This window comes from Neoarius graeffei, chromosome 14 (genome assembly GCF_027579695.1).
Source record: "Neoarius graeffei isolate fNeoGra1 chromosome 14, fNeoGra1.pri, whole genome shotgun sequence".
In the NCBI taxonomy this organism is placed as follows: Eukaryota; Metazoa; Chordata; class Actinopteri; order Siluriformes; family Ariidae; genus Neoarius; species Neoarius graeffei.
Window position 1 is genome coordinate 69,833,469 of NC_083582.1, and position 14,960 is coordinate 69,848,428.

The following is a 14,960-nucleotide window of genomic DNA, read 5'->3' on the forward strand; positions in this document are numbered from 1 at the left end:
CAGTGTCTTGCAAAAGTATTCATCCCCCTTGGTGTTTGTCCTGTTTTGTCACATTACACACTGGAATTAAAATGGATTTTTGGGGGGTTAGCACCATTTGATTTACACAACATGCCTACCACTTTAAAGGTGAAAATTATAGTTTTATTGTGCCACAAAACAATGAAGATGGGAGAAAAAAAAAAACCTGGCATGTGCATACGGTAGGTATTCACCCCTTTTCATATGAAACCCCTAAATAAGAGCTGGTCCAACCAATTCACTTCATAAGTCACATAATTAGTTGATTAAGATCCACCTGTGTGCAAACAAAAGTGTCACATGATGTCTGTATAAATTACCCTGTTCTGGAAGGACTAAGCAAGCAACATGAAAACCAAGGAGCCGCCAAACAGGTCAGAGACAAAGTTGTGGAGAAGTATAGATCAGGGTTGGGTTATAAAAAATATCCCAAACTTTGAATATCCCAGGGAGCACCATTAAATCCATTACAGCAAAATGGAAAGAACATGGCACCACTACAAACCTGACAAGAGAAGGCCCCGCCCACCAAAACTCACAGACTGGGCAAGGAGGGCATTAATCAGAGATGCAACAAAGACACCAAATATAACACTGAAGGAGCTGCAAAGATCCACAGCGGAGAGGAGAGTATCTGTCCATAGGACCACTTTACGCCGTACACTCCACAGAGCGGGGCTTTATGAAAGTGGCCAGAAAAAGTCATTGCTTAAGAAAACATGTTTGGAGTTTGCCAAACAGCATGCGGCAGACTCCCCAAACACATGGAAAAAGATTCTCTGGTCAAATGAGACTAAAATTGATCTTTCTGGCCTTCATGGGAAATGCCATGTGTGGCGCAAACCCAACACCCTGAGAACACCATCCCTACAGTGAAGCATGGTGGTGGCAGCATCATGCTGTGGGGATATTTTTCATCTGCAGGGACAGGAAAGCTGGTCAGGACTGAAGGAAAAATGGATAGCACTAAATCCAGAGCAATTCTGGAGGAAAACCTGTTTGAGTCAGCCAGAGGTTTGAGACTGGGACAAAGGTTCACGTTCCAGCAGGATAATGACCCTCAACATACTGCTAAAGCTACACTAGACTGGTTTAAAGGGAAACATTTAAATGTCTTGGAATGGCCTAATCAAAGCCCAGACCTCAATCCAACTGAGAATCTGTGGCATAACTTGAAGATTGCTGTGCACCAACACAACCCATCTCACTTGAAGGAGTTGGAGCAATTTGGCCTTGAGGAACGGGCAAAAATCCCAGTGGCTAGATGTGCTAAGCTAATAGAGACATACCCCAAGAGACTTGTAGCTGTAATTACAGCAAAAGGTGGCTCTACAAAGTGGCGGGGGGATTCCTAGGCACACTCCAGATTTGTTTTTTCATCTTAATTATTGTTTGCGTCACAATAAAAACAATTTCACCTTTAAAGTTGTAGACATATTGTGTAAATCAAATGGTGCTAACCCCCCGAAAAATATATTTTAATTCCAGCTTGTAATGTGACAAAACAGGACAAACACCAAGGGTGTCCCACTGGCAACAATTATGTAATGCTAGTAGTCAAGTTTTTTTTGTTGTTGTCGTCATCATTCTTCTATATGTCGACAGGACAACAAAATGGTGTTTAGAGTGGAAAAACTAGTGTAAAAATTGTCGGCAGTCTATTGACTGTTGCACCAAGAATCGACTGTGATGACAGCAATAAATGAGTCATAATAGTATAATGAGAGAGTCATAAAAGTATCCAGTAGCAGAATTACGAAGTGCAGGTATAGCATGATAGATGTACAGTGGTAACTACTAGTGGAGGTTCTGATTAGTCCAGGTCAATGTTGGAGGGCAGCAGTGTGTTGAGTATTCGGACTGTCTCGGAAAAATCTATTGCAGAATCTGGTGGTGGTAGCATGGTGGCAGCACATTATCTTCTGCCAGATATTAGGAGAATTTAAAGTCCGTGAGAGAGATGGGAGGGCTCATGAACAATGCTGAATAAAGGGGAGGGCCGTCTACAATGCTGGATGTCTGACAGATGCAGTGCTTGTTTTAGGAGGTGACGACAGTTGATAAACAGATCCTGATGATGTTCTCAGCTGTCTTAACAATTCACTGTAGGTTCTCCCATACCAGATGGTAAGACAGCTGGTCAGCACGCTCTCCATTTTCATTTTGTAAAATGATTTATGGGGAGTGTGGTGGGGTAGGGGGTTGGCAGTCTCTCTTCCACCTCTGCAGGACGTGGAGGTGCTGCTGAGATTTTTAGGAGAGGTCCTTCGTCATGTGCACACCCAGGAACATAGAACTTTTGACTGTCTCTACAGTTGCTCCATTGTCCTGCAGTGGTGAGTGATCCAGTCGGATCCTCTTGAAATCAGCAATCAATGTTGATAAGTCCAAAGATTTAAGAGACAGACTGTTGTCTCTGTACCATTCTGCGAGTTGCTCCACCTCCTCCCTGTACACTGACTCATCATTACTGATTAGACCTACAACTCTAATATCATCAGCAAACTTGATATGACTTGAATCGTACTTTGCAGCACAGTCATGAGTCAGCAGTGTAAACAGCAGTGTTCAGTGTGGAGGTGGTGAGTAGTATGCTACTGCTACATGATGTCGGAAAAACAGCTTCTGTTATGGCCAGATCACGAGCAAAATAAATTATGATCTCAAGAAAAGAAAACAACTTTGTTATCTTTAGAACCCAAGAAAAATAAGCCGTGATCTTGAAAATACAATTTGTGCGAAGATAACCAAAAGAAAGAAATCAATAAATAACTTGTCTTACTGGGCTTCCAAATAGTATTGTCGAGACTTTATTATTATTATTTTTTGGACAGAAACTTTTAGTCCATGCCCACTTTGGGATTCAAAATGCAAAAACACAAATACATGAATACTTACCACATTAAACATATTCACAACATATTCACTCTTGAAGGTCAGAGTAATAATATTAGCGCCAACTACAGCCATACAAAGCCTATTAATCTATCCACATTCACTGGATATGAGCAATCGTGCGCTCTGATTGGCTACTCTCCTACTAGGATATCAGCTCGTATACCGTGAGTCGAGAAAAACAAAATGGCGGCGCATGAACAAAGAAATATACAAAGAAAAAATATACAAAGAAAGCGACAGAATATGGAATTCAAGTATTTGATGGGAAGAACTTTTTCTTCAAGAATTATTATAGCATTTTTCACAAAACTGAGGACTACAGTTGACTTGCTAACTTTAGGACTGCAGTTGTCATGAACAGTTTTGCACTCAAGTTTCCATCAATGAACAGTTTATAACATCAACGAAACTGACTTCATGTTAAAACTGTTAATGTTATAGTCATATTGTTGCCCAAATGAGGATGGGTTCCCTTTTGAGTCTGGTTCTTCTCGAGGTTTCTTCCTCATGTCGTCTGAGGGAGTTTTTCCTTGCCACCGTCGCCACAGGCTTGCTCATCGGGGATAAAATTAGCTCATGTTTTAAGTCATTCAAATTCTGTAAAGCTGCTTTGCGACAATGTTTACTGTTAAAAGCGCTATACAAATAAACTTGACTTGACAAACTGCTCCTGTCATTTTGCCGGTTTGTTTACATGCATTAAAATTTGTTGAATTTTTTTTAGACTGGTTCAAAAGATCAAAGAACTTTGAAAATTATAGAACTGAAACGCCCAAGGAAGAATTAAATCAGTGTCTAAAGCTATTCTATACTTCGGCACAACAGCAAGACGGCACTTTCTACAAAAAGAAAAAAAAAACACTAAAGTCAATTCGTGCAGCCATCGATAGGTTTTTAAGAAGCCCGCCGAAGCAGAAATGATTTTGTCGGACGTTTTGTATAAAGTTTTTATTTATCGAATTTGCAAAAAATAAAAATGCTCCGATTCTCAAAATCCAGCGAATGTGGACAGAATAAAACAATTATTCCACTCAATCTCGTCGTAGACAACTCGGCCCGACGTGCCTCGTCGACCATCAGCTCATGTACCGACTTGATTTTGTGCAATAATTGTTAATTTTTACGCGAGATAGTATATATTTAAATATTTAATAAGTAAAAGAACGGCCGTACATCAATGACACGCATTCACGATACTTCCTAACATCAATTACTCCTTAATTACGTCATACGTAATTACACATTCTGCATAAATAAATAGAATAAATATAAAAAATAAAAAAATAAAATTCTGTAAATCGGTGTAAAGGAGTGGAAGGTTTTTTTTTTTATTATTATTTTAATAGTTTCATGTAGGCTACTAAACGTGGCAGTGTCCTAACAGACACGTGCATGTTTCCACCCCGGCTCACTGCTCCAAGACTCAGAGATTTAAAATGTTTTTTTTTTTTCCTCACTGGTTCTCGAATTAATTACATCTCTACGCACTTTCTCTTTCTCTCTCACTTCCACACGCAACCTCTCTCAGCCAAGCTGCCCTATTTCACAACACCACAATTAGCAATCGTTTATAAAACAATTAAGAAGCGCAGTCTGGATTCATTGCTAAGAAAACAATCCAAGACATTTAAAATGCATTGTGTGCACATGTTTCAAAATAAGGGGAAAATGTAATACTCTACGAGCTAAATGCAATGAACCGACACTCAAACTGAAGAAAAAGCAGCATAGAGGTAATTACTTCAATTTATTTTTCAAAGAATTATGCAAGATGTGCCTCGGATGTATTTTTGAAACTCCCGACCGCCATTTCGCCAGCTTGTGTTTAACACCACTCACCACCAGGTATTAAAATAGTCCATGATTAAGCAATTAATTATGATTCAGTGAGCAAAAAGGCATGTTAAGGTATGAGCGTATTTAAATCTGACTATCTGTCCATCTGTCTTTCTCCGGGTCTTGTTTCTCACGTCACTGTGACAAGTCCGAGATGCAGGCGGCATTTATTGCTGCAGAGATTCATGTGACATGACACCAGCAGACAGAGAGTTTATGCATCATAAATTCAGCTGGTGCTGAACCTGCTGCTCTCCAGCTGGCATAAACATGGCACAGAGAGTAGTGAAGTAACAAGACGCCAGACCACACTAAAGACACACACGCTCATCTGAACCATGTTTAAATGAGGGATATTAACTAAACAAGCTCCAGAGGTGGACAGTAACGAAGTACATTTACTCAAGTACTGTACTCAAGTACACTTTTTGAGTATCTGTACTTTACTTGAGTATTATTATTATTTTTTTGGAAAATTATGACTTTAACTTCACTACATTCAAAAGGCAAATATCGTACTTTTCACTCCACTACATTTCTGTCAAGGTCCTCATTACTCGTTACTATGAAGCAGCTTTGAAAGTGGATTTTTTTTTTCCCTTTTCTTTTCTAAAACGTGATTGGTTTTTTCGCAGGTGACACTGAGAGCCGATCAGTAATCACTAGGGTCACGTCACGTCCACAAACTGGATAAAATCAACTTCAATGATTTCTCAGCAGCGTTATTTGAACACGATCAGTTGATGGCAGAATGGAAGGAGGCGGTTCTTCTGGAGAACGCACGCACTCATAGCCCATGAACCCATGTTTCAGTTTCCTGTACAGATTAAAGATTCGTTTCGTTTTAAATGTTTGCTTTATTTGCCGAAACGAACCACATCACGGCCGACAAAAACTCGCCGTCCGACCTTTGGAAGTATACTGAGGTCTGTAAACGTTTTATTCCAAGAGAAAGTTTGCAACGAAGTTGTCTGTGCTTTTAGAGCTAGCGATAACGTTGTAATAGCTATGCAGTCTGGTTAGTCAAAAACTTTCTATGGATTTGCCCGCCAAGTTGCCAGCTTTGTCTACGGCTAACATCAACACATAGCTAGTTAACTTGGACACTGTTAGTTAGCATGTAAAAATGGAGCTACACTAACACGAATAACGTTAACTTATCGGAAGTCCTTTCAGAAATACGTTTTAGCATAATCTTGCCAAATAAACAGAATGTAGAAATCTTTCTTTTCTAGTAACATTAGATACCCAACATGATTTCGAGTTTGAAAAGAGTTTGCTAGCATGTCAGGTAGAGCTTCACTGACTAGCTAGCTTAACATTAAACCACCATGATGGCACAGCATGCGTTCATTTTGTGAATTCACATTTCTGTCTTTGGTAGTGGTGTTAGGTTTTGTAAGCGTTGTGGCAATAATACAACGATGCATTGACAGAAAATGTACTTTTAACACTTAAGTATTTTTAAAAGCGAGTACTTCAGTAAAAAATTAACTGGACAACTTTCACTTGTATCGGAGTAACATTTGACCAATAGGATCTGTACTTTGACTCAAGTCATGAAGTTGGGTACTTTGTCCACCTCTGACAAGCTCTTATAAAATAACCATTTAATTAAACAGTAGCACTACTCAAACTATCCGAACTGGATATAATTTGGCATGACACAAAGTAAAATAAGACAGTTTATGATATTTTAAATTGTTGACTTGTGGCATGGTGCTGTGACTCGTCTGTCTCATGTGGCTGCGTATTGAGCAGGAGTCCTCAAAAAAAGAAAAATTTTTGTACCGCAGAATTCGATGCTGAATGTAATCTTACTGAAAAATGACAGAATATCCCCATTAGTACGGGATTTGTTTTTTTTTTCTGCTCGGTGACAAAACTCAGAGTTTTCTCACCCAGAGAGCTATAAATTAACACAATACAGGCTTCTTGCAGCTTCTTTTTCTTTGAACCTGAATGGTTCCATTACACGCAGTGATTTGATATGACATTATCAAATAATTAAACTGTTCATACAATACATTTCATGTACTGTGGAGAATTTAAATATTAAGTGAGGCTTTATTCCATCCGAATCTGCCCTCATGATGGTCAATTTAATCAGTTTAAAAGGTTGTACTCTTCCTTTGGATTTATTTATATCTCTTTAACTTGCTCCCAATAAAGACAATAGAAGATAGATATGTCAAGTTGGTACAACCCATAGGCCACACATTCATTCATGGATAAAGTGAATCTAAAAAAATTTGAATATTCTTAAAGAGTTTTTCCCCCCCGTAATTTAATTCAAAAAGGTAAAATTTCATCTATCCTCTATTAATCCATCCATAACCGCTTATCCTGTGCAGGGTCGCAGGCGAGCTGGAGCCTATCCCAGCTGACTATGGGCGAAAGGCGGGGTACAACCTGGACAAGTCACCAGATCATCGCAGGGCCGACACACAGAGACAAACAACCATTCACACTCACATTCACACCTATGGACAATTTAGAGCCAGCAATTAACCTAACCTGCATGTCTTTGGACTGTGGGGGAAACCGGAGCACCTGGAGGAAACCCACGCGGACACGGGGAGAACATGCAAACTCCGCACAGAAAGGCCCCCGTCAGCCACTGGGCTCGAACCCAGAACCTTCTTGCTGTGAGGCGACAGCGCTAACCACTACACCACCGTGCCGCCCCTATTCATTACATGTAAAGTGAAATCTTTTATTATTACATTACAGGCATTTAAGCAGACACTCTTACCCAGAGCGACATGCATCATATCCAGAGCAGCCTGGGGAGCAGTTAGGGGTTAGGCGCCTTGCTCAAGGGCACTTCAGCCATTCCTGCTGGTCTAGGGAATCAAACTGGCAACCTTTTGGTTCCAAAGCTGCTTCTCTAACCAACAGGCCATGGCTTCCCACTTTCCCCACCATTTCAAGCCTTTTTTGTTTTAATTTTGATGATTATGGCTTATAGTTCATTAAAATCAGAAATCCAGTATCCCAAATTATTAGAATATTTCCTAAGATCAATTTAAAAAAAAAGGATTTTTTTTTACCAATACAGAAATGTCCAACTTCTGAAAACTATGTTAATTTTATACTCAATACTTGGTTTGGGCTCCTTTACCATGAATTACTGCATCAATGCGGCATGGCATGTAGGCGACCAGCCTGTGGCACTGCTGAGGTGTTACTGAAGCCCAGGGTCCGGTTGTTCATGGTCATTTTAACAGCAGGTTAACCTGTAACCATCCGTTAAAGTTTTAACCTGCCGTTAGTTAGCCAGCCATTAAAAAATTGTTTCTTGAAGCTAATTTAACCATACCGTTAGCAAACCAATTGGTTTAGCCCTGACCAATTGGTTATGACGTCACACCGTGTCAAAAATCAATCCCACGGGGGCGTCGTGGCTCAGGTGGTTAGGGCGCCGTGCCATGAATGCGGGCGACCCGGGTTCGGTTCCGGCCCGGGGTCGTTTCCCGATCCCTTCCCGTCTCTCTCTCTCTCTCCCGCTCATTTCCTGTCTCTACACTGTCCTATCCAATAAAGGTGCAAAAAGCCCAAAAAAATATCTTAAAAAAAAAAAAAAATCAATCCCACAATGCCACGCCCACCTCTGCGACAAGATGGCAGATTTTACGTCTGCTTCACTCGACTGTTCTTCCATGAAGAAACGAAGGAAGAGAAACAAGAACTTTTCTCCAGATGAAGAAAACCTGATACAAGCAATGGTGGAGGAGACTCATCAAATCCTCACTTCTCAACACAGCAGCAACGTAACCAATAAGACGGCAGTTTTATGTATGTCATCATGAGGCCATGTAATGTACCGACTGGACTTGGACTCAAGGGCATTTGTCACTTCATTAACCACTCTACTAACAGTTCTTTTCTCGATGCCCATTGTATCACCAATGACTTAGGAAAAAAAAACTGCTGCTTACATAAAATCTAAGGGCACCTGCTCCTCAATGGACAATGCATGGCTTCTTCACGTTGAGCGTTCCAAATCTTCTTGCAACAAATCAAACATGTAACGGAGAGATTCTCTACCAAATCGGTACAGATGTCGAAGTTCTGTCTCATTGTATCGAAGTAACTCATTTGGTTCTCGTCTGAATTGTTTTGGACGGCGTGCATTAACGATCGGGAACATGCCAGCAGCGTTTGCCTGTAAGATGAACGCCGTTTTGATATTTACATAACCACTTGGTTAAAAGATAACCAAGGGAGGTGTGATAACTTTAACCACTTGCTTAACTTTAACGGCGTTTTGAACAACAGTTTAACGCTAGGTTATATTTAACAATATTAAATAGTGATTTAACCATTGGTTAAAATATAACCATGTTTTGAACAACCAGACCCGGGTAGTCAAATACTAAGTCACTAGACTGAATGATAGGGAAATACATATACATTATTTACCAGCTGGGAGGTCCGTATCATGAAATACCGTGACCGAGGTCTTGAAAATACTTGAAGTATTTACAATACGGACCGACCTTAAGCTGGTAAATATTATATTAATTTTTTCTTTACCAAATTCTAACAGAAAATAAGAGCGCCCGAAAGGGAAAACAAAGCCAAGACGAGCTGGCATTTTGAATCCTCATTCACGGCTGTAATGCAAATGGCTTCCTCCTCGGTATACAAGTGCACTTCCATGGCAGGGGAAAAAAAAAACAACTATATTTTGCCACCTATGTAGTTCTCCATTTATACAAAATTGAGTCATTCAGGATTCAGCCATGTTTTTGCTCGCCGTTAGCAACAGTTACAGGTTTTCGGCTTTCTCCTGAAATGTTTTCTTTTCTTTCGTCTTCATCAGGGTAGTAAAACTCGCTTTCGCTGTGAACACTGTTGTTACCGCTATCCATGCTGTAAAATTAATGCTATTATACTGCGAAATACAAAAATAAATGTTGACCAAAAATTGTTACTATGTTTTTTGTTGTTGTGAACGAGCGAGTCGCCAAAGGTCCGTAACCGGGGTCCGTATCGTTGGATTCCGGACTGCTCATGAGCCAATCAGAGCGTATGATTTGATGGAAACCAGACCGAAAAAAAAAAAAAAAAATTATAATGCCGTGTCTGGTTGGAGTCTCATTGCATCGCTCCTGTGGAGGACGGCCCCATCCGGACAGTTGAAAGTCACACCTGGAGGACGCTCTGGACACTTACAGTAATGCTTTTATGGCTGAGGACTACAGTTGACTTGCTAACTTTAGGACTGCAGTTGTCATGAACAGTTTTGCACTCAAGTTTCCATCAATGAACAGTTTATAACATCAACGAAACTGACTTCATGTTAAAACTGTTAATGTTATAGTCATATTGTTGCCCAAATGAGGATGGGTTCCCTTTTGAGTCTGGTTCCTCTCGAGGTTTCTTCCTCATGTCGTCTGAGGGAGTTTTTCCTTGCCACCGTCGCCACAGGCTTGCTCATTGGGGATAGATTAGGGATAAAATTAGCTCATGTTTTAAGTAATTCAAATTCTGTAAAGCTGCTTTGCGACAATGTTTATTGTTAAAAGTGTTATACAAATAAACTTGACTATAATCAAATACTGAATTATAGAGTACTGATTTATAGTACTGGGATCTAATCGTGTAGTGAATTATCAAAGACTAAACTCTAATCTAATACTGAAATGAAGCATCAAATGCTGCATCTTAACCAAATACTCAATTATATTAGTGAATTCCTTCTGAATGATGGACTGACTGCACAACTCCATGTCGCTTTTGTACATGCACGTTTACAAAAGTGCATGCTTGATCTATTTGGTGTGTGTTTTTTTTTTCCCCCCCTTTCATTCCAGCATTCCTGTGGTACCAGCATTCAGTTCTAACGCCGTGTGTGCGGCCCATGTGGGCCAGCAAATGACGTGCATTTTTCGTGATGCTGCAAGATCAACTCCAAACCTTAAATGTTTATTACTAGTCTAAATTAGCCCAGAGAGTGAAGATTAAACAGCAGGGAGGAAATAAATAGCAAGGAGGAGGGGAAAACGTGATACAGACTTCTCTGGCACCGGTGTATTTGACTTGTCAGCATTTCAGGCAGGATTATAAAAACTTTCCTCCACTGATTTACTTATTGATGCAAAAAGAATCCATAATTAAGTGTTTATATCCAGATAACGAGATGCCTGAAACCACGGTTGGTGTATTGGAAAGAGTCCGCGCAAGTTGTAAAGGGACTGTGTGTGTGTGTGTGCTGCAGGTGAGTCTTACCTTGGCCTTTATGATTGACCTCTTTGGCGCTGATGACTTTGTTGATGACGCTCTGCAGAAAGTCATTCTCGCCTGCCACCCTGGGTGAAAAACGGGAGATGTTCAGCTGCCTGTGGCGGATGGCGTCATCCAGCGCAAGCCTGGAGTTCACACACGATGACGGGCAACACACCACAGGGAGGGAGAGATACGGGGAGGGGTAGAGAAAGAGCCAGCAATAAAAGAAAGACAAAAACAGGGGGGAAAAAAGAAAGAGTGAAAGATGAAGATGAGCAGAATGCGAAGAAGGAGAGGAGGATGATAAAGGGAATGGGGGAGGAAGGGGAGAGAAAAGAGGGAAAAGACCAAAACAGTGATGCACATACCATGACAGGAGACAAAAGCCATTTTGTTAGCACACAGTGATCAAGGGTGGGTAATAAAAGAGACACACAGAGAGAGAGTGCAAATTTAAGAAACGTGCCCACTCCACTCTGAGCCCTGACAAAAGACAGGCCTGAAGAGACGTGTACTAATGCTGGACAAGAAGCTGCCCTGAGGGCGTGTGTGACAGCGGCTGAAACTCATGTCCCCGGCACCGAAGGACCAAACCCTCACATCTTAAACAGGACACAGACACACAGCAGGAGAGAGACACAATAATAAAAGAGTGTTGCTATAGTGAAATACTAGTGCTGTGCGAATACTAAAAATAAGTATAAATGCTACACAGAAAAAAAAGTGTAGAAGCTTGACAAGTGTTAGTGTCAGAGCTGAATATACACTACCATTCAAAAGTTTGGGGTCACTTTGAAATGTCCTTATTTTTGAAAGAAAAGCACTGTTCTTTTCAATGAAGATCACTTTAAACTAATCAGAAATCCACTCTATACATTGCTAATGTGGTAAATGACTATTCTAGCTGCAAATGTCTGGTTTTTGGTGCAATATCTCCATAGGTGTATAGAGGCCCATTTCCAGCAACTCTCACTCCAGTGTTCTAATGGTACAATGTGTTTGCTCATTGCCTCAGAAGGCTAATGGATGATTAGAAAACCCTTGTACAATCATGTTAGCACAGCTGAAAACAGTTGAGCTCTTTAGAGAAGCTATAAAACTGACCTTCCTTTGAGCAGATTGAGTTTCTGGAGCATCACATTTGTGGGGTCGATTAAATGCTCAAAATGGCCAGAAAAATGTCTCGACTATATTTTCTATTCGTTTTACAACTTATGGTGGGAAATAAAAGTGTGACTTTTCATGGAAAACACAAAATTGTCTGGGTGACCCCAAACTTTTGAACGGTAGCGTATGGAAGAGAGCGTGTGTGGCCGAAAGAGACAAACCACTGACGCTAGCACACCCACGCACAAAATCACAAACACACACCAGAGAAAATCTTCGACACAATCAGGCTGTGAAAATCCCCCCCCCCCCCCAAAAAAAAAAACCTCTGCCTCTGATGCAGGATTTGCTTAAATAAGATAACATTTTATAAACAAAACCAAGGCATACTTTTCATCTCTACATTCAGCAGGACTCGGTGTTGAATGGAGAGGTAAAAAAAACCCTATGGTATGCTCACTTCATTTCCACAAAGGTAAGAATTCCAATTTAAAAAAAAAAAAATTTAATTAAAGGTCCCATGGCATGAAATTTTCACTTTCTGAGGTTTTTTAACGTTAAAATGAGTTACTCTGACCTTCTTAAGTCACCCCAGTGGCTAGAAATTTCATAATGTGTAAACCAAACTATGCCCAACATTTGAGAATGGCGCGTCAAAACGGCGCGTTGATAAGCTCTTCCCTTTACTACGTCAGCAAGGGAGATGATCCCCACGCCCCCCCCTCTGGATTCCCACCCACCGTATGGATTGCCCACCCAGTTGTAGTGAGGAAACCATAGAGGGCACAACAACATGGCATCACCTAAGCGAGCGAAACATGGAAATTGCGCTGTACATGGATGTGACAACACAGAAAAGAGTCTGTTTTTACTGCCGACGGGAGAGCCCCTGAAGACGCAGTGGCTTAATTTTATTTACTCCAATAATACGCCGTCGAGTCTACCTAAGACGGTGTATGTTTGTCGGAAGCATTTTCCTGATGAATGTTTCCACAACTTGGGACAGTACAGGGCAGGTTTTGCACATCAACTGTCACTGAAGCCTGGGTCCGTACCAAGCATCCCTGCCGCATCAGCCACAAACACCGAACAAGTAAGTGTATAACTGTTAAGTCATTTTGCCGTGTTTTAAAATCGGTGCGTTAGCCTAGCAATGGCTACATTTACTGTGCAGCTAACCGCTTCCTGCAGTTAGCCAGGTAATCTGCGCTACAAAACCAAAAAGCATGCAGCATGCTCTGTTAAACTGAGTTTAGTCTGGAAATTGACTAACTTATGAGCTTATGTTTGACTATTGCTCCGCAATGCATGTCTTCTGTTGGATAAGCGATATGTTGCTGTAGTTGCTGCTTCTATCCTCTTTGGTTATGGAGTGCGTGTTCAAGCCTAGGGTATTATACGTTCGTAAACTACCACCCCGAACACTCTCACTCTCTGTTCTCTGTGTCACGTTGAGTTTACGAAAGGAGTCCGAGGGAGAACGGGGTTTTGTCTTAGCAGCGTGGCTACAGGCGCTGATAGCAGCGAGTATGTGTGCGCGCAGCTTGGTCAAGCCCCTCCCCCATGGCCCGCCCCCACCCTCTACCCTTCCCCGCCTCCTGCTTCTCATTAGCAAAACGACGCACTGGGAAAAGCGCTGAAATGGGGCTTTCTCCCAGGAGGCTATATTTACGTGCCGAGGGTTAATTTCGAGAAAGGCTGCGGATATAACATCCGGAAGCCTCCACGAGCCCGTTTAAAGCATCAACAAACCACCATGCCATGGGACCTTTAAAATTATTTCGGCACTGCAGCAAGGTGCTCGTTCTTGTACAGTGACGTGAACGTCACGTCAACACACCGGCTCGGCACAGCCTAACCTTCACCGAGACTGAAATTGCATTTACACCTTGCCCTAATTTTAAGGACTCGTGACTTGACTCGGACTCATCCACTGACTGTATTCGGACTCGTAAATTGGAGATGAGGACTCGGATTTTTTCTTTATTTTTTGTAACATGCCGTAATAATTTGGCACAAGATATTTATATCTACATTAATTTTTGTACTAATTTCATGCAAGAGTGTGTCACACCGGCACACCTTGGTGCGTGCATCAGATAGATTCTTGGGCTCGTTCCGGACAGCGCACGCGCGCCAAGCGGACTCTCGGGCGCTATAAACAACTCGCACCTACAGAGGATTAAGGCGCAATCAGCGAGCCGATATAAAAACTGTGAAAACTTTGCGAAGTATTGAGTTGCGTTGCTGATACATTACCAAGCCGTATTTCCTTGTTTGGTTTCCTGTTTCTCATCTTTGATTCTGCCTCGCTCGACCTATTGCCTGCCGTTCTGGATTGTTTACCGTCTTCGCTTGTATTAATAAACACACCTTTTGCACTTACATCCGTCTCCCAGCCATCTCTGACAGAATACTTCAGACTCCCTGATAAAGAGAAGCACATTCACCTGTTCACACGTCATGTTCAGGAACAAACTAATGTTAATGGCGCGGAAACAGACACCAGCAAATGGTGCGGTTGGAGTCTTGTTCTCGGACTCGACTCGAATTTTTTTTTAATTACATGGACTTGGGGGCATCGTGGCTCAGGTGGATAAGGCGCCATACCATAAATCTGGGGACCCGGGTTCGATTCTGGCCCGAGGTCACTTCCCGATCCCTCCCCGTCTCTCTCTCCCGCTCATTTCCTGTCTCTACACTGTCCTATCCAATAATAAAGGTGAAAAAAGCCCCCAAAAAATATCTTAAAAAAAAAAAATTACGTGGACTTGAACAGTGGGGACTCGAGACTGGACATGGACTTTAGGTTTAGTGACTCGACTGCAACACTGCTCCACAGCAATTAATTTTGTCCTTCAGGT

General features: G+C 41.5%; 1 protein-coding gene across 1 annotated transcript in view; it reads right to left on the bottom strand.

The window, feature by feature from the left end:
- dock1 (dedicator of cytokinesis 1) overlaps positions 1-14,960 on the bottom strand; it is a 742,670-nt gene that overhangs the window by 563,240 nt on the left and 164,470 nt on the right. Inside the window, exon 12 of the mRNA XM_060940282.1 lies at positions 10,993-11,072. Coding sequence (XP_060796265.1) covers positions 10,993-11,072 — 80 coding nt within the window. The remainder of the gene's footprint in view (positions 1-10,992; positions 11,073-14,960) is intronic.